We start from the raw sequence: 19,778 nt of genomic DNA on the forward strand, positions 1-19,778 counted from the left end.
GGCCCGCACAGGGTCAGCTAGCAGATCCTCGTCGGGCCCTGTCCCCTTTCCAGACTGCAAATAATTGGGCTGTTCTGAGGGGTGAATGGGAGGCCTGGTGTGCCTGACACAGTTCTTGGCACGCAGTAGGTAGGTGCTCAGGAGATACTGTTCCTTCCCCTTTTCTACTGTAGGATTTTGTCAGCTGTGTGTTAGAGACCCACAAGGCACTTTGACGGAAGGACACAGATTTGCTCTTCCCCCTTTATTTCTGCACGACTGCTTCCTCTTCCCCGTCTCCCAGGATCCTTTTCCCACGTGGCTTCAGTGGGAAAAAAGTATAATTGAGGAAAATTTGCAGGATGTTTGGAGAAGATTATACTGCTGGAGGGAGTCAGATGGTGTCCTGTGTCTAGTCTAGGAGGGAGGGCTGGGGGGCCGTGGTGGCACACTCTGGAGGAGGCTGGTCCACCCGCCAGGCTCACGAGTGAGGGAGAGGGCGTCTCTGGTGTCTGCTGGGGAGGAAGGAGGGAGCTGACGATTATGGATTCCTTACTGTTACCAGATGCTGGGGAATGGAGCCCAGGGACGACGTTAGGTCCAGGGTTCCAGAAGTGCAGAGTCAGGGTTCGAATCGAGATCTCCCTGACTTGTTTTCTTTCCATGATGCCACATTCCTTTGTAAACTCATGTTCTACTTTTTCCGACATCTTTAATGAAAATGTTCCAACCTAAAAAAAAAGTGAAATAGTGCAACGAATAGCCACGTGAGTGTCTACCACCTGGATGCAGCAGTGGGTGCTTTGCTCTGGGAACGTGTGTGCGGGGCCCTTTGGAAGTGAGCTGTGGACACCAGGATACTTCGCCCCTGATTGCGCGGCCTGCCTCTCCTGAAAGCGAGGACTTCCCCCGCGTCAGTGCACTCCCACTGTCACATAAATGATGATAATTCTCTGTCGTCTGTTTATGTTCAGATTTCCTGGTTGTCCTGAAGAGCCTTTTATAGCTGTGGTGTGTTTTTTGTGTTTTGTTTTTTTTCACTAGGATTCTTGGTTCAGGTGACGTGTTTTTGTATCTCTTTAGCTTCTTCTAGCCTAGAACAGTCTGCTCACCCTGTTTTTCCTTCCCACAACGTTGGCTTTTTGAAGAGGTCGTCTTGCAGAACTTCGCTCCTGAACCTGCCTGTCTCCGTGTGGCTGATGACAGGCGTACTGAGTAGGGGTTGGGCCTTGTTTATCTTTATTTTCACAACGTTATTGTAACGTTTGTGCCTAATAAGTTCTTTCTTGTTAATTAGCCAATTCTTGAATGGATGAGTGTAAAATTTCCCGTGAAGACTTGATGCTCAGTGGTCCAGCACTGTTTCTGTACAAGAAATGAGGAGGGTCGATTTACTTGTTTCAAGACAGACGTGTAATTCCTTTCTGAGCAGGTCCTGTACTGTAAAAAGTGTGACTAGTCCCAGCATGTTCGTCGTCCTCGGCAGCAGTTAAAGCCCAGCGAGTTCTGTAACAGTTCCAGTTTCCATACTTCGTAACTTCTGCGAATGATGCAGATGTTTTGTGTGTATCTTTAAAACCCACGTGCCTTCTTCCCTGTTCCCGTTTTCCCGTTCTCCTGCCAGAAACAAGAGTACAGATTCAAGAGTCCGTGAGGGGGAAGGACGTGTTCATCATCCAGACAGTGTCCAGGTGGGTGCCCGCCCCACGGCAGCGCCGAGCTCTCTGGTCCCCGTGCAGCGCGGGCGTTCAGGGCGACAAGGGTCCACTGGGCAGGAGGAGCTGAGGTAGGGTGGAGGTTGGTGCGTCTTTCGGTGCTGACTTGTGACACATGCAGCACCCTCCACGGGCGGAAGTGGCCGCGGGTCGGCACAGGCCCTTAACGGCGGCGCCCTGACACCTGCCGTCAGCAGCCAGAATTCCGTGAAACCTGCAGGGGGGCTTTCTGGTTCCAAAAGAGAGAAAGTGCGGCGGGAGGAGGGGCTGGCTTTCTCGGGGCTCTTGGAGCTTTGACTGCAGGTGATTTAAGTATCACCCGTTAGTGTCTTGTCGCGCGAGTCAAAGGAGCCGAGGAGGCTGAAGGACAGTGTGTGTGTCTGTGACACGACCCCCGTGTGTGCCGCAGGGTGCGCGGCAGAGGTGTGGGTGCCCAGTGCAGTGGTCAGATGGCCCCTGTCCACAGGCGGCCCTGAGCGCCTCCGTGCACGAGCGTTCCGCTCGGGGCAGTTTGTGTTAGGGCATCACTTTTTAGCCTAGAGACCCTCAGAATCGCTAAAATTGTTTATGTGTGTACGTACCAAGGAAAGGGTGGATGAGCCAAATTTCAGGAGAATTTAGACTTGGAACACATGTGTTTTCACCTGAGTTTTGAACATCTCTGAGCTGGTGCTCAGGTGGGCGTAAGGCCTGGCATTGCGGTGGGGCGTGGGGGAGGAGTGGAGTGCGGGGTGGGAGGGTCGGGGTGAAGGGCAGACCCTGGGGGGGCCTCGGGAGCACCGCAGGGCCTTGGGCTTCTGCCGAGAGCAGAGTGGGAAACCATCTCTGGGCAGAGAATGCGGGATTTGACTGTAAGATCCGCTGGATGCTCTGGAGGGTGGACAGCAGAGGGGCTGCCCAGGGGCGGGGAGGGCGGTGGTGCGGGTGGTCAGCAGCGCCTGGCTGGGGCTGGGGCTGGGGCCCGGCCGCCCTGTGGCAGTGGAGTGGGGCGCTGCTGCGACTTTCTGGCTGGGGGACGGGCAGGGATGCCTCTGGGGTTTGTGCTTAGTGCGTGTGGGAGTAGTGTTGCCGTCAGCGGAGAGGGCAGAGCTTTTGTGATGAAGCAGGCTGTGAGGGGCAAAGAGCATTTCAGTTTGGGGTATGTTTTGAGATGTCTTAACAGACGTTCAAGTGGAATTGTCCAGGAGCAGTTGCATTCGTCAGACTAGAGTTGAGAAAAGAAGCCTGGGCTGGGGCGATTTGTCCGAGTGTCCCTCACTGATGAAACTATGAACCTGCAGGGGGCTCTGGGTGAGGGGAGACCGGAGGGGAGGACAGGTGGACGGGCGTTAGGGTAGGAAGCTGTGGAGAAGTGGGGGTGGTCGGGGTGTCAGGGAGCAGAGGCGAGCACCCGGCAAGACACTACCACTGGGAGGCGCGGAGGGGGGCTGAGAATTGACCGTTGGCTTCAGCCACATGGTGACCTGGATTGCAGCGTGTTTGGGGGAGAATGAGAGATGAGTTGGAGGTAGCCGGTGTAGACAGCGCTCTGGAGACGTGCTGCACGAGGAGCTTAGGAATGGGGAAGCGGGCTGAGCTATTGTTAGTGGGGGAAATAGCAGTGGTTAGAGGCTGCTGGTAAGAGCCCCGGCGGGGGGTGGCGTTGGTGATGGTGTCCAGAGAGAGAATCGGCAGAGCCCTGTCCTGGGGGGCACGGAGGGGGGATCAGCGTGTGGTGGGGAGGGCCAACTGGAGAGTAACTTCGGTCTCCAGCTGGTGGCTCGGGGCCAGCAGGCTCGTGGAGTGCATGTGGTGGGGGGCGGGCGGCTCTCTCTTGCCAGTGCTTTTACTGGTGGAAAATTAAGTAGGGTCATCGGCTGCGAGGGAAGGTGGGCAGAGCGGATGGGGGCCGAGCAGGGAGGAATCTGCCCTCTTTGTGTCTGGAGCCCGTCTTGGTCGAGGTGGGCGTGGCGTGTCCCGACCCTTTGCTGGGACAGAGAGGTGTTCCCAGTGACTGACGTTCGCTGCTGGGGCCCTGCCTCTTGGGTTCCAGGGACGTGAACAGCACCATCATGGAGCTGCTGATCATGGTGTACGCGTGTAAGACGTCCTGTGCCAAGAGCATCATCGGCGTGATCCCCTACTTCCCGTACAGCAAGCAGTGCAAGATGCGGAAGCGCGGCTCCATCGTCTCCAAGCTGCTGGCGTCGATGATGTGCAAAGCTGGTGAGGATGGCGGCTGTCGGGAGTTCAAGCTTCACCTTAGGAATTACAGAACATTGTTTTACCTAGATTAGAAGGTTGAACAGAGTAAAAACAGTGGTGTAGCTTGAAGACGGCCCATTTATGGTGAGAAGACAGTGCAGTGGGTGCTCCCCTGTCCCCAGTCCCTGAATTCCTTGTTTGAGAAGTTACATTGCGGTGACAGGTGACAGCCATACTTGAGTTGCTTCTAAGGGGGAGGCGTTTGGAACGACCTGCTCCAGCACAGCGGCTACTTTTATTCCGGCCTCTTCCTTTCCCAGGACAGAGTGGTGTAGCTTTCAAACCACACACATTGTTTTGTGTTGTGCGTTTTCAGGTGACATCCTGAGTGTCGGCCCCTTGTTTCTAAGTCTTCAGAGCTGTTCCTGCGTGTGTGCGTGCATGTGTGATTGCAGAAGGCACGAACCACAGGGCATTTGCACAGAGGAAAGAATAAAAAGTCCTCGTATCACTGTTTTAACACAGACACTTCGTGTAGAATAAGCTTTCTGCTGTAGCATTTCAGAGAAGGCAAAACCAAGACACAATTCGATAAAAAGAACCCCAGCAGCCTGGAGCGCAGCCTGCTGAGAGCTCTGGAGGGCCGGGGCCGGGGGGACCCTCCGAGCCTTCCAGGAAGCTCTGCCCTTCCCTTCTGGCCTTGCTTCTGGGGGGGCCCCGAGGCTCACTTTTCCTGCTCTTTTCAGCAAGCTTTGCTTTTTAAAATATTTCCAGTTGAATTTTCCTTGTATTTTGCGGGTGATCATTTCAAATATCTGTTAAGGAGTCAATGGGATGAAGGTTCTTCCAGGCCTGTGCAGTTTGTTCTAGTATTTGAAGGCGGTATATTTGTCTTAATACGGCTTTGTCACACCTACTGACGGAACTTCAGGGAGAGGAGGCCACTCTGATGGTCATCAGAGACGTTTCTCTGTCACTGCGATCTCGGCTGTTTCAAGACTTGAAATTGGTGTGAAAGTCACGCATCTCCGTGTAAGCAGAACCACCCAGTCTTCCCTTCTGAGGAGGGAAACCGCCTCCTTTGAGTTTCCTTTACTCCTCACACAGAAGCACTTCACTTCCGACACTTCTGCCTCCAAGTGCGTAGAGGCTTTCTGCACGGCACCAGCCGTGTGTCCTGCATCTTAACTCAGGCCTGACCCCGTCCACCCGGAGGTGGCATCAGATCCCGTGAGATGGCCCCCCCTGGCCCCCTCAGATGCCAGTCTCAAGTCCAGGCTGGTACCATGCTCCTCACCAGTTGGCTGGCAGTCGGGGAGGGTCCCACAGCCTCCTCCTTGGGTCCCATTCATTTGCTGGAACCACTCACAGAACTCGGGGAACTGTTCCTACTGTTCGCTGGTTGGCTCAGAAACGACAGGATAAGGAATCAGACGAGCCTCCTGGGGGCGGGCAGGGTGTGGGGCGGGGCCGCCGGCCTGATCACCAGCCCGGAAGCCCCCCGTGCGCTGGGACTTCTCGGCGGCTTCCGCACGAAGGCATGGCCCTCTGTTAGCTCCACGTCCAGCCCGTGCCCTCTCTGCAGAGGGGGTGGTGGGGAGCCTGGAAGCGCCAGCCCCACCCGAGAGCCCATGCAGGGTGGCCTCGCCAGAGCAGGAGCTGCTCCCGGTGCTCTGATCGGTGCGGAGTTTACGAGACTCTCGGGGGCTGTGTGTCAGGAACCGGGTCAGAGAGCAGACGGGGACAAGAGGTGCCCCTGGCGCCCTCCCCGCCGAGGACGTCCCAGGGGCTGTGGGAGCTCTGGGTCGGGAGCCGGGGCAGAGGTGAATATGTATATTTTCTGTTATAATCTCATTGTACTAAAAAAACCTCAGAAATAAAGATGGCTGAGTTTTGATGAGAGAGCGACTTTTAATAGTAATCTGTTACATACCGTATCTTGCTCTATATAGAACTTATTTCATACAGTGCGGCTGGCTGTGAAACCATCTGTGTCCGTGTCTGCTTTGTTTTCACAGGTCTCACTCATCTCATCACCATGGATTTGCACCAGAAGGAAATCCAGGGCTTCTTCAACATCCCTGTTGACAATTTAAGGGCGTCCCCCTTCTTACTACAGTATATTCAAGAAGAGGTGAGCTGGTCAGACTTGCTGTGACTTTTGTTTAACAGCTGTTTTAACATTGTTTAAGGTTAGCATCTCCACCTCCTTGGGCTGTCCATGAAGAAATAAAACAACGTGTTCTGCTTAAAGTACAATTTAGTTTATAAATGTAATTTGGCGTGTTTTAACAGCCTTAATCTGCAATTTGTTTCTTCTGCCAAGCTTTTAAAACTGCTTTTGTTTCTTTTGGACCTCAGGTGCCTAGAATTGGACTAGTGATTCTGACAGATAACTCACTTGTGTCACTGGTCCCTGTGTGGGCCTCTTTCGTATCCGTCTGTCTGCCTTCTCTCTCTGTCCGTCCGTCTGTGGTAGTCAGCATCCGTGACCCTGCCCCCAGCAGGACAGCAAGAATCATTGCGGTAACTTGCATTCACCCATGTGGTCCTTCCTGTCCTGTCCCGCTGCCTCCTCCCGCCAAGGGGACCTCTGTCCTGACTGTTTCATCTTCCTCTCAGTTTCTTTTTGTCACATGTATGTGTATATGTACATGTGACAAATATATGTATTTCAAAGACAGAAACACACTATACACACACACACATATGTAAATAAGTTTAGCTTTATAAACGGAGTCAAACCACGTGATCTGGGAGCTTTCCGCTCGCGCTGCATTAGTGAGACTCACCGTGTGTCTGTGCCGGTTCACCCGCTCTGACTGCTGAGAGACGCTCCTCGTGCAGCTGTTGTCGGGCTTGTTCTTAAGGTTTGGCTGCTGTGTGAGTGTCCTGTGCACACTCCTGAATGAGTCTCCTGTGCTACGGAAGCCACGTGCCTTGGTCGTGTACCCGGTGTGGAATCACTGGGTTTAGCATTCCCAGAGCAGCCCTGCCGGCTCCTGTCCCCACCAGCAGGGATTTCGCTGTCCAGCCAGTCCTTCTTTGCTTCGTGCTTATGTGATCGGGGTCTGGAGCTTTTGCCCGCTGCGTGGCTGCACTGCTCCCTCGTTACTTTGACGGGTGTGTCCTGACGCCTCAGGATGGTGGCCATCTCTTCACAGTGCCTCCTCTGAAAGGCGCCTGGTGCCTGTTGTGTGGTGGGTGGTGGGTGGTCTCTTCCTGAGCTGCAGGCCTTCGTTTTGGATTCTCGATTCCAGCCGTTCGTGTTTGTTTCACTCTCCCAGCTTGTTGCTGGCCTTTTTGTTTCCTTTAAGGGGGTCTTGACAAACACACTCAGATTTTTTTCATTGAGGTGAAATTGACAAAATTTTGACACAAACACATTGTAACACAGGCAAGTCTGGTATTTTGTGTATTTGCAGTGGTGTACAGATGTCCCCTCTAGTTCTGGAACTTTTCATCACAAAGAACACCTCGTACTCTTGAATAATCACCCCCCCTTCCGTGGCAACTGCTGATCTGTTTTCTTTCTCTGCGGACTTACCTGTCTTGGACGTTTTATATAAATGGAATCATGCTGTATGTAATCTTTTGTGTTTGGCTGCGTTCACTTGGCTTAGTGCCTTTAGGCCCATCAGCGCCACCGCGCCTGTCAGGACCCTGCTCCTCCCAATGGCGGAGCAGCCCGCTGGCCACTGCCGGCCTCCGCCGCGGGGCTGGGCGCCGGGCGGCCCCGCCCTCTGGCTGCTGTGAGCACCGTGTGCGGGGTTCAGAGTGGACGTATGTTTTCACTGTGGACATACTTTTCATTTCCTGAATGTGTTCTTAGGGCTGGAATTACTTGGGCATATGGCGGTTCTGTGTTTAACTTTCTGAGGAACTACTGCACTGTTTTCCAGAGGGCCTGTACCGTTATATATTCCATCGAGGAGTGTATGAGATTTCTGATATCTTCACATCCTGCCAACTTTTATTTTAGGGTTTTTTTTTTTTATTAGTATAGCCATCTTACTGGTTGTGAAGTGGTGTCTCGTGATGGTTTTGACTGAACTTCCCTAATGCTGGTGAACATCTTTTTTATGTGTGTTTTGGCCATTTGTATGTCTTCTTTGGATAAATGTCTATTCAAATCCTTTACCCAGTTTTTAACTGAGTTATCTTTCTGTGGCGTTTGAAGTGTTCTTTATATACACTGGACAGTAGACTCTTAGAGACAGCGTGACTTGCAGATACTCTCTTCTGTCCCGTAATTTATCTTTTCACTTTGTTTATAGTGTCCTTGGAGGCACAAAGGATTTTAACTTCAGTGAAGTCCAGTTTATCTGCCTTTTCTTTTGTTGCTCATGCTTTTGCGTTCGTATCTAAGAAAACATTGTCAAATCCCAGGTTCCTAAGGTTTACCTCTGTGTTTTCTCCTGAGAGTTTTGCAGCTTTGGCTCTGACATTTAAGCTGATCCACTCTGAGTTAACTTTGTACGTGAACTGAGGTAGGTGCCTGATTTCATTCTTCTGCGCGTGATTCCTAGCTTTCCCAGCACCATTGTTGAAAAGACTGTTGTTTCCCCCATTGAGTGACTTTGTCAAGAAACCCTTGACAGAAAACGACTGACCGCAGATGCAGGGACGCGCTTCTGGACTCCCCGCTCTCCTCACTGGTCTGCGTGTCTGTCTTTCATGTCAGCACCTCGCTCAGTTTGGTTACTGAAGGCTTGTAGGGAGTTTTGAAATTGGCACCTGTGAGTCCTCCAGATTTGTTCCTCTTTTTCAAGGTTGTGTTGGCTTCCAGTTTTTAAGAAGTGCCTAAGTGTGTGGTGACAGTCCTCGTGGCCATTGGTCTGCACAGGGTTCCTGAGGAAACGACAGAGGGGAGGCTCCCAGCGTACGGCTTCGGGGCCTGCAGAGACACCGTCCCCTCCCCTCGCAGCAGGGTTAAACAGGAGCTTACAGGGTGATGCTGTTTCTGGTTCTTGAGTGCTTTTCCCCTGTATCCTTCTCGGTGTCTTTATATCAGCCCCTCTCGTCACTGCAGAAATAAGATAAGCGGCAAGAGATGGAAAACCAGGGGTGCAGGCAGGGCTGTGCGGAGCCTGGTCGGCAGACTTGCACAGGCTGGGGTGTGTTTCCCCTGCGCTTGGTAAGAAGAGTAATCGTCTCAGCTGTGAAGGAGGAGGGTCAGGTTCCCAGCGGCCGTGAGGGCGGGTGCTGTGTGTGGTCATCCTGACAGCGCCGAGGGCGCCGGCTTCCCTGGGCCGGCCCAGGCCCAGGATCCAGTCTGGGTGCCGTGTAGCTGTTTTGTTCCCTCAAGGTTCGCATCAGTGGACTGCGGACCGCGGACCGCGCCGGGGAGGGTCCTGCGCTGGATCCGGCCCCGCCTGCTCTCGGCCGCGGCCCCTCTGCCGCAGCCAGCCAGCGGCTGGGCTCCAGCAGGACTGTGACACCCTCCAGCCTCTGGGCTTCTTTCTGGTTCTTCGTAACCACTTGTTCTTTCTTCGCGCGTAGACTCCCAGGCAGAAGGCAGGCCTTTTTTTTGTTTTGTTTTGTTTTGATTAAGGAGTCCTTTCTTTCAAGGTTTCCTTTTCTTTATTAACTGTTTCTTCAGTTATTTTTCCTCTTGGCTGGTTTGGGGCTGTTTGATGATGTTTGGTGCGGCAAGTACATAAAACAGTTTAGAAAGACTTCCAGCAAAAATAAGGAAAATGCTTAAATGAAAGTATTTTTTGCTACCTTAAACTTCCTCCCCGACACTGTTGGATAAATGAGGCTTTTTATGTGTATAGACGAGGCAGATGCAGAGATGTGGTTATGCCAGATACACTGACAATAGCGCCTTCTTTAAGATAGCAGGTCTTTTTTTGTTTGCTAACTTGATTGTTTAGTGCTCCCCATTAGTGCTAGGGGTTGTACGGGTGCTCCATGTTACTAGGTGCGTATATTAAAATTCATTGATCCAGAATAGTTGTGAGAAAAAAATCAACACGGATATATTTGAATGAAATAATATAATTTAATGAAGTCATTAAATTTTAAGAACATAATTTGAACATATTGCCAAGATGAAATCAGAAACAACAAACTACTGCTCAGTTTAAAAGTAACTCTGCCTTCTGAACCCTCAGAAGTTGGTAACGGGTGTGGCTTTAGTCACATTCGTCACCAGCACAGACTCCAAAGTAGGCTGGCGTTTTGGTTGTTTTGCTGGGGGTTCTTAGTATCTTCATAAAACAGCACTGAGCTGATTCCTGAAACAGATCGTTTCTTCGTGCTGCTGTGACTGAGACCTGCAGCTGTCTGTCTGGAACCTGACGGCAACCCTGGATCCGGGCTGGGTGGATCTCGCCCTTGCACGTGAAATTGCGGCACCTGGGGGTCAGGAGAGGGCTCCCTGTTGGCTTTGTGGAAATGTCTTTACACGACTGTCAGTATTTGCTGCCACACAGACCTGAGCTGATTGTGATTAGCCTTACTCGAGTAGTTCCTTAGAAGAAGTCCAGGAGATTCACGCCTTGATAATATTTCTTTTTCCAAAGACAAAATTTGCTTTGAACTTTTTGTCTCCTTGGAAGATGCTGAAGTGGCCCGATGGCATCTTGCGCTGTTGGAACGCTCACTTGTGTTGGTCGTGGGGTGTTGGCATGAGTAGCCTTGCGGAGACATGGCAGTAATCCCCAACCTCTGCTCTGTCACAGATCCCGGATTACAGGAACGCGGTGATTGTGGCCAAGTCTCCAGCCTCAGCCAAGAGGTAGGTGGGGGCCCAGGGCTGCACCCACGGCCCCAGCTCCGTGACTCCCAGATGTTCTGGACTCTGTCTCAGTGGTTCCCACGTGCTCCTTCCTTTTATTCCGTGGACTGATGGTTTAGAAGATTATCCGCTGACTCCATTTATTAAGTGATGATTTATTTTCGTCCCCTTTCTTCAGTCCCAGTCTGTGATTAACAGTCATGTTTCTCGCCCAAAGTGGTCCAGGTCTGGGGACTCCCAGCCCAGGGCTCCCTTCCCTCCCAGGCTGGCTGCCGCGTGTAGGCCCTCAGATCTGGTGTTTAAAATACCAATGAACATACTCCGAGGTCATTCACTGCCCTGTGTTCAGAAACTCTGTAATTTATTAACAGGATTGTATCCATCCAAGAGGCCACTGATTGGTATGTGTTAAAGGGTGACAGTTTACAAAACTAAAACACCCTAAGGGGTGCAGACGAGGCAGCGCTGAGAGTTACGTGTAACCGGCAGTAACTGATGGGTCAGTGGTTTGGAACTTCAGCTTGCACTTGAGCTGAAAGGACATCGCACACAGACGTGCCTCGGAGACCCTGTGCTTGGGGTCCAGATTGCTCCAGGAATGCCAGGGTCGCGGTAAAGAGGGTCTCATGGAGATTTGGTTGCCAGTGGGTGTAAAAGTTATGTTTACACTGTGCTGTAGTCTTCTAAGTATGCGGTGACATTATGTATTAAAAACAATTATACATACCTTAGTGTAAAAGTATTTTATTGCTAAAAAGTGTTGACCATCATCAGAGCCCTCAGTGAGTCATACGTAATCTTCTTGCTTCAAAGATCAGCGGCTACAGATCCCCATAAAGGATGTAATAGTAATGAAAAAGTCTGAAGTACTGAGAACTACCAAGATGTGACACAGACACCAACTGAGCAAATGCTGTTGGAAAAGTGGCGCCGAGAGACTGGCAGGGTCGCCACCAACCTTCAGCTTGTAAGAACACAGTGTCTACGGAGCGCAGTAAAGAGGTCTGCCTGCACTGACGTTGCCTGGGGATGCCACTCCGCTGCGGAGGGAAAGGTCAAAATCAAGTGTAGGATGGAGACTTTTTCCTAAGGAAAGCTCTTAAAATAACCTCCTCTAGTTGAGCTTCAGCCTCTGCTGTGGGCTGGATCGCCGCTGAGGCCGGTGGGGGGAAGACAGGTAGTTACTGCCGTCCTCGGCCACGGGCGTTGGATCGGGGCGAAGGGCAGCCGGTGCGTCGTGAGCCGCCCATTTACCAGTGTCACCAGTGTCACAGATGAGCGGTTTCCACTGCAAAGCAAGACTAGCGTTTAGTGTAGCAAGTAGATGGAGTTGGCGTTCGTGGTAAGACCATGTGCTTCCGCGCCCTCGGAGCCCGCCTCCCGGTGCAGCCAGGCTGTGCCTGCCCGCGCTTCCTGCAGGAGCCCTGTCCCGCCAGTCTCGCGTCGTCCATTTGTTAAGTCGTAGTGCACCAGGGCTTGTTTGGGAATATAAACGTTTCACACAGCCTTCAACACATTTGTGCAAAGGCTGAATTTCAGTTTAGTAATTTGCTTTTCTCTGATACACACACTTGTTAAAATGAAGTTGAAAATCACATAACACGCAGTTAACCGTTTTAAAGTATGCAGTTCACTGGCGTTCAGTACGTTCGCAGTGTTGTGCAGCCACCACTTCTCTCCAGTTCCAGGACTTTCTCATCACCCCAGAAGAACACCCCATCCTTGCTGAGTGATCGCTCCCCGTTCTCTGGCAGCTGCTAATCTGCTTCTGCCTCTGAGCAATTGCCTATTCTAGATGGTTCGTAAAAGGAATCATACACATGTGGGCTTTGTGTCTGGCTTCTTCCACTCAGCACAGTGTTTGCAGGTCCCTGGCATCGTGGCGTGGATCAGGAATCCACCGGTCTTTATGGCTGAATGATACTCCATTGTATCAGATGTTCTGCGCCTTGTTACTCCATTCGTCCATCCACGGGTATTCGGGTTGTTTCCAGCTGCTGGCCGTGGAATAGCAGCCCTGTACATCTGTGTTGCCGTGCATTTTCATTTCTCGCAGATATGTGCCCTGAGGTGAAGCTGCTGGGTCATACACTGAATCTGTGTGTACTTTGAGGGACCTCTGAGCTTAATGTACCCCGACCTGAGCTGCTCTTTGCCCCCAGAAGCCTGTGGGTTGGCTGGAGCAGGGCAGTTTCTGTTGGAAGTCCCCTGGTTTGTGAGGCTGCCCATCTTGGTCCTCCGGCAGGAGGGGCTGTTTTTGGGCCCAGCTGCGAGTCTGGGGTGACGAGGCGGGAAGAAAGATGGGGGACCCACACCGCCTGTTCCTCTGGTCCCTCTCGCAGGTGAGAGGAGAAACGGCAGAGACGGAGCCAGGGTGATTCAGCCGTGTGCTGTCTCCGGGAAGGTGGTGGCCCAACTGATTACCTCTTAGAGTGTTTTCCACTCCAGTGGCTGTGGGCGAGGGCCAGCCTGCCCGTCCTCCGAGTCCTCACTCACTGCACGTGTGAGGCCACCGGGCGCCGTGCCAGCTGCTGGGGATAAAACTTGCGATGGCGCTTCCTTGGAGGGTGAGCAGGAAGACCGCTGGTGGCCCGTCTGCGGTAGGTTATCGGGTGGGGTGGGGGGTCCAGCCTCTGCCCGCCTCCTGTGATGGAACCCACACGAGTTACACAGCCCTGCTGTAGGGTGGGGACAGTCACTGCGAGGGGGACGGGACAGCGAGACAGTGTCGCTGCGGCTGGGCCTTTCGCTGCCCGCGTTGAGGGTGCTGTGAGAGCCCTGTGGGCAGCTGCACCTGACGTGGTGCAGTCGGCTTCATGGCTGGCTGTGTCCCCCGGCTGAGGGGCGGGCTCTTCTCTTCTGACGCCCTGATTTGCGTGTTCCTGCAGGGTTGGAGCTTGGGGTGGCACTTTCTTGCTTCGCAACATGCCATGTTTGATCTGATTGTTTCTGCTTCCTCCAAGTTTTCTTATTTGGTACCTAACCTTAGAAAACCGTTGTAGTTAATTTAAGAGACACCCTGAGGCAGCAGGTGTTACGGAAACGACAGGCCAGCCAAGAAACAAGCACCACTCGGAGGGTAGGAGCACTCAGGTTTATTACCCCGGTGGGCTCAGAGGGGCTCCTGCTCCGAAGCTCGGAGCATCTCCGAGACGTGCGCATGAGGTTTTACAGGGTTAATTACGAGCTTGGGGTGTTCGGCCAATAGGCACGGAACAGCTTTAGCAGCATCATTATCACACAAGCAGAGGCAGGGAGACAGCAGACCGACGTTCCAAGGCCAGATATGTCTCTGAAAATCCAGCTGGCTAGCAGAAAAGAACATGAGCAGGGAATCAGCAAACTGACACTCACTATCTTAGGTTTATGAGTTAGCCCAGCAGAACTCAGGTCAGTAATCCGACACTTGTTACACTTAGATTTACGAGTAGGCCCAGCCCGGGTTTTCCTTCACACAGGAAGACAGTGGAACCAGGAGTCAGGTTGGGGCTGAGCCAGTCTCTGTGAGAACCGGGGTCCACGCCTCCGTTTCCTCAGCGGTGAAACGCGGGTGACGCCGAGCTGTCGCCCTGGCAGATTTGTCACCTGCTCCGGAGAGGGTTTCCCAACCCAGACACTGCCTGGTGGAGGGGTGGTGGTTAGTGCCCCGGGCTCTGCGGCCGTGGTTGTGGGGCCCTTGGACAGTGAGCTGTTGTTTTGAAGAAAAGGGCTCATCTGAGAATATAATGTTGCTTTAAGAAGAAACAGCTTGCTGTAATGCGTTGTTTAGAATTGTTTCCTCAGCATGGCTGAGTGAATAGAAAAAGAAATCTGAGACCCTGTGTCTCGTTCTGGCCCCTGATGTGAATCAGCCGCCATCCTTGCACAGCCGGGAGCAAGGCTGAGGTGCTTTGGGGGTCCTGTGACTGTTGGTGTGTAAGGGAGTGCAGTGTGACTGTCAGAAAACAGCCTGGTTGTTTTCGGAGTCGGGAATCCGGGTTGCGTGTCCAGTCACATAAAGGCTCCAGAAGCTAGCGCTGGCGTGCAGGCGAGGGCTGCGCTCACCTGGGAAGGACTGCGTTCTTGTCAAGACGCCAGTAGAGGTGGAATAGCGTGATTCTAGGAACTGGGGATCTCTGCTGATTCCCGATGGAAAAAGGCTTTCCTGGGGGTACCTGAGCGGCCTTTGCTTCGACGGTGACCTTGTTTGCGAAGCCAGCCTTGAGTCAGGAGGAGGAGCTGGTCTCTGGGTGCCCGTCTCCATGAGGTTGAGGTTGGGGTGGGTGTTTGTCTGGGCAGGTTTTTCTGTGAGGACTTCTTTGACAACAATTTTGAATTTTTTAAAAGGATGAATTTAAAGTTACGCAAATACTACATCTCAACTCTCAGGGTATTTAGCAGTTTTAATTAAAATATTCTTCCTCCGTGACTCCCCCTTTCCTCTAAGTAAACACACGCACACGGGTACATTTTCTGTATCAGATGGTGCAGTACCGTTCTGCTCCTGTGAAGTCTTACTATCTTTTCCTCGGAGACAATAAACTGGATTCATCGTAGGAAGGGCCAGCCCAGTATGTGTTTCTTTATGTGCATTCGAGGGCTTTTTTTTTAAATACCACAGAAGGCAGCTGTGTGCACTGCGTAGTGACATCGTGCTTTCTGCTGAGGGAGGCACAATGTAACTTTGTAAGAAAGTAATTTGAAGTAGATTTCCGGCATCAGTTTGCTGTTCTGCTCTAATTGCTGACACTGCAGACAGGGGCCCTGGTGGAGGCGAGGCCCTGCCCCGCTGGGAGCCGGACGCTGGGAGCAGGCGTGGTGTTTTCAGGCGCCCGCCTTCTTCCCGTGGCGTGAAATGCGTTGGCTGTGTCTGGTGCGGGCAGTGCTGACGGGTCAGCCTAGTGCCTCATCTGGGACCGTGGCCCTTGCTGTTGTTTATTTTCAGCTGTTCTTATAAGCTGTTAGGACCTGCTTTGAATTTCTGATTTTTGAAAACCGGCATTGGGAGACCTTGTTGGGTCGGTAAGCACTTGAACATTCACCTTGCATTAGGTCCTGGAGATGGAAGAAGAGTAAGACCCCTGCGGTGGACGTTTAGAGGGCACACGATGCTGGTTGTACGTTAACTCTTCCAGAAAATTGAAGAAGGGCGAACACTTCCCAGCTCATTTTGTGAGGCATTCGTTCCCCTGATGACAGAGCAGAGACATTACAAGAAAAGAACAACAGATCACGATTCCTCATGAACACAGATATGAAAATTCTAAGCAACATTTTAGCAAACTGAATCCAACAATACATAAAAAGGCTAGTACATCAGGACCATTGGGCATAAACTGAAAGAGAAAAACCGTATGATTATCTCAGTCGACTCAAAAAGCACTTGACAATGTCCGGTTTCTGCTCCTGGTAATAGCTTTAGGCAGCCAGGAATGGAAGGGAGCTCCCTGACCCCGAGAGTGGCACCTGTGGAACCCTCCGCTCGCATCACACTCAGCGATGGGACCGGTTGCTTCCCCCAGGATCCGGAGACCAGGTGTCTGCTTTCCTTGCTTCTGTTCAGCACTGTGCTGGAGGTTCTGGAGACTGCGATTAAGAAGGGGGGCGGGGGAAGGAATCGAGTGAGCAAAAGGAAGAAGCAAAACACTCCTAATTCGCAGCCGCGTAGGAAAACCTGCCGCCGTCTGCAGGATGCTCTTAGTGCCCGTGAGTCAGCGCGGCAGAGCTGCAGGACGTGAGGTCAGCATGCAGGAGTCAGCTATGGTTCTGTGTACTAGCAACGAGCAACTGAAATGAAAAATAAAGCCAATAACATCAAATTAAGTGGAACCCTTAGGGATAAACCAGGGAGGCTCAAGGCTTGCACGCTGAAAAATACAAAACACTGCTGAGCAGAAGACCAAAATGAATGGAGAGGTGCACTGTGTTCACGGGTTGAAGGATCAGTGTTAAGATCTCCTTCCTCGCAGGAGTCTGTAGAACTCGCACTATCCCATCAGAATGTCAGCGGGCTTTTTATAGAATTTGACAAAGTGAGTCTGAAATTTAGATGAAAACACAAGAACTAGAATAGTCCCCCCCAAAAAAATCCAAAAAACCAAACACCTTTGAAAAAAGAACAACTTCCAAGGAAAGCAGATGTTAAACTGGGCGTCGTCAGAATGAAACCTGCTCTTCAGAAGACGGGAGAGGAACGGGAGGAGGCCGGATGGAGAGGAGAGCCTCGTCATGCGCACCCGACGAAGGGTTCGTACTCAGGACATGCGGCGAATTCTCTTAACTTAGTAGGAGAACTAACAACCCCATTTAAAAACTGGCAAAAGAGGAACAGACCCTGTTCCAGAGAATCTGTACGGGTGGCAGATAAGCACATGAAAAAGTGTCCAACAGCGTCAGTCAGGAGGGCTCCATCCATGGTGAAACCAGGGAGCCCCGGGCGCGGAGGGGCGGGGATGTGGGGCCGTGTGACAGCCACGTCGGAGGACAGCATGGCCGTTGCTTAGCGTTAGATGTGTGCAGCCGTGTGCTCCCGCCATTCCGCTCCTAGGCCTTCACCCCAGAGAAAAGACGGCGTGAGTCCAGACGGATGTCTGCGCCCGAACGTTTGTGGCAGGTTTGTAATAACGCAGAACCAGACGCAGCTCCGTCAGCAGGTCAGTGGACGGGCGGAGAGCACCCGCACCAAGGACGCTGCTCAGCACCGAGAGCGATGCTCTGCTGATGACCGTGGAACGCGGGTCCGCCTCCGGCGCGTTGTGCTGAGTGGACAGAGCAAGACAGAAAGGAGCGCATGGTGCGCTCAGGATGCTGGGAAACTAGAACTGTGGCCACAGAAGGCGGGTCACCGGTAGCCGATGCTGGAAGGAGAAATCACAGAAGGGCCACAGGAAGGTCGGCAGAGACAGAGCGTCGTCAGCCTGGGTGTGACGCGGTTGCGTCCCTGCCCCGGGGCTTGGGAGCCTGTGGTTTAAGCACGCGCGGCCTGTTGTGTCCCGGCTGCACCTCAGGAAAACTCAGGAAGCCGGTGCCTCGCGCTTGACGAGCGTTTAGCGCCCTTGTCTCGTGTGGCGGTTCTCCCTGTTAAGTGGTGGAGGTAGAATTAGCAGTTCCGAGGGCGGACGCGGAGGCCCGGCGGCCCACCAGTCAGGGGCAGGTCTGCACGCGGGCTCTCCATGCTTCGTCCTGGGTTCCAAGAGCCTGGGGTTATTTTATTCTCCTTTTTCATAAATTCTTTGGGCAACTACACTTTCTAAAAAATTCCCGTAATGTTCGTCTGGAGGCGCAGACAGAAAGCAGGTGTGTGACAGTGACCATGTCGTGCTCTCCCCCAGGGCACAGTCCTTTGCGGAGCGCTTGCGCCTGGGGATCGCGGTCATCCACGGGGAAGCGCAGGACGCCGAGTCCGACCTGGTGGACGGCCGGCACTCCCCGCCCATGGTCCGGAGCGCGGCCGCCATCCACCCCAGCCTGGAGATCCCCAGTAAGTGTGCTGCCGCCTGGCTGTCCTCTGGTTCTTTTCCCGAATGTGAAGTGCTTCCTCTCTTTCTGTTTTTTGCATTGGCAACAACTGAGTTGGTGGCCCGGTTGTGACAAGTGCACTTCTGATGTCCCTTCGAGGCTGATCCTAGCAGTCCTGGCAAGACCTGTGAGGACGCCCAGTTGAGGCCGGTTCATGGCACGTTGGGGATGTCCCTCATCCGTCCATAGCATGTCCTCTAGGAGGCCTCACATAAGCAGAAAGCTTCCGGTGCCAAGGCAGCGAGGCAGCGTTTCTTCCTACGAGATACTGGGAAAGTCTGAGTGGTTCGGCAGAGGGTGGGGCTGGGCAAGAATCGGGTCAACCCAGCTCGTCGCCCGGCCCCGTGAGACCAGTGAGACTGGAAACGGGAGAATCGGAAGCGTGTGTGAGTAAGGCGGGATGCAGGCGTGTCCACCCGTCTTCTGCAGGGCCCGGAGGAAGTGTGAAGGGTGAAAGGTATGCGTGACTTTGTTTTGTGTTTGAGAAACTCCCCTCAAGCTTTAATAACATCTTTGCAGTTAAAAAAAAGCAAATACTGGCTCTGTGTGAGTCTGTGGAGAAGAGCTTTTCCTCCCCGCCTGAGGCTCGGTGCTCGGAAGCCGCAGCGAAGGCCGACAGGAGACAGACGAGCAAGGGGAGAGCCGGGTTTCAGGAGGAGGCGGGGGTGGGCTCGCGTGCCCTCTCCGCAGGGGAGGTGGGTGGAGGGCCGCGCTGCCTGCGCATCTGGGCGAGTGCCCGTGCCTTGAGCTGAGCCGGTCTCCGTGCCCCTGTGGCGTGTCCTCTGGGCCCCCCAGCTGCTTGCTCTGCCTGCGAGTCTGCTCCCTTGTGAACAGGAAACCTGAGAGGAGGAAGTGGTGTCCTGGGATGGCCTGGAGGAGCCAGGCAGCAGCTGGGCCTTGGGGCTCCGGGAAAGCCGGTGGAGGGGCTTCGGACACGGCTCCTTCCGGGATGAGGCCGCGGGGCCCTGGGAGGTGGGGTGAGGGGGCGGGTCCTGCTGGGGCGGGCGGGGTGTCCCGAGTGTGTTGAGCGTGCTGTGTTGCGGGTCGGGAGAGGGGCTGGGGGCGTCCCGGAAGGGAGAGGCTGAGGTGCCGGGGGAGCCTCGGGAGGCGGGGCAGCCTGGCCGCGGCGCCCACCCTCCTCTGCCCGGCCTGGCTCGCGTGCTGCACTGAGCTGCCCCGTGTCTTCCGTCGCTTTTCACTGGGGCAGCCGGGGGAGGGGCACGGAGGGCATTCTTGATGTCACAGCTCGGGGGGGCGCTGCTGACCGCCCCCCCACAGGACGCCCACAGCCCAGGCTGTCAGCGGTGCCGGTGGAGCAGCCTTGATCTAGGGCAGGCCTGCTGCTTGCTGCTTCAGTGACACTGACCTTTCCTGAAAACTGAAGTGAAAGTCTCATGACAGTATTTGGAAGTGTGTAGCTCCCTGGCACTGAGTGCACGCACAGCTTGTGCAGCCATCGTTTCTTGTCACTGTCAAACTTTGCATCACCCCGAAGAGCACCCCTGGCTGCTGGGCAGTCGCTCCCCACGCCCCTCCCGCTAGCCCCTGCCGGCGGCGCCTGCCCCGTCCCGGGGGCTGCCGACCGCACGCTTCACTCGCGCCTGTGGGCCCGGACGGGGTGTGGCCCTTCGCTGAGCACAGTGTCTGACCTTCTGCCG

The 19,778-nt window shown here is 53.6% G+C and overlaps 2 protein-coding genes across 6 annotated transcripts in view; one reads left to right on the top strand and one right to left on the bottom strand.

Annotated features, from left to right (window-relative positions):
• SHMT1 (serine hydroxymethyltransferase 1) overlaps positions 1-19,778 on the bottom strand; it is an 80,811-nt gene that overhangs the window by 51,888 nt on the left and 9,145 nt on the right. The window lies entirely within an intron of this gene.
• The window catches only part of PRPSAP2 (phosphoribosyl pyrophosphate synthetase associated protein 2), a 34,083-nt gene that overhangs the window by 6,412 nt on the left and 7,893 nt on the right, over positions 1-19,778 (top strand). For all 5 annotated transcript variants that reach the window (XM_074342020.1, XM_074342022.1, XM_074342021.1 and 2 more), the window contains 5 exons: positions 1,604-1,670; positions 3,727-3,899; positions 5,897-6,012; positions 10,568-10,623; positions 17,934-18,082. In XM_074342020.1, coding sequence (XP_074198121.1) covers positions 1,604-1,670; positions 3,727-3,899; positions 5,897-6,012; positions 10,568-10,623; positions 17,934-18,082 — 561 coding nt within the window. The remainder of the gene's footprint in view (positions 1-1,603; positions 1,671-3,726; positions 3,900-5,896; positions 6,013-10,567; positions 10,624-17,933; positions 18,083-19,778) is intronic.

This window comes from Camelus bactrianus, chromosome 16 (assembly GCF_048773025.1).
Source record: "Camelus bactrianus isolate YW-2024 breed Bactrian camel chromosome 16, ASM4877302v1, whole genome shotgun sequence".
Lineage (NCBI taxonomy): Eukaryota > Metazoa > Chordata > Mammalia > Artiodactyla > Camelidae > Camelus > Camelus bactrianus.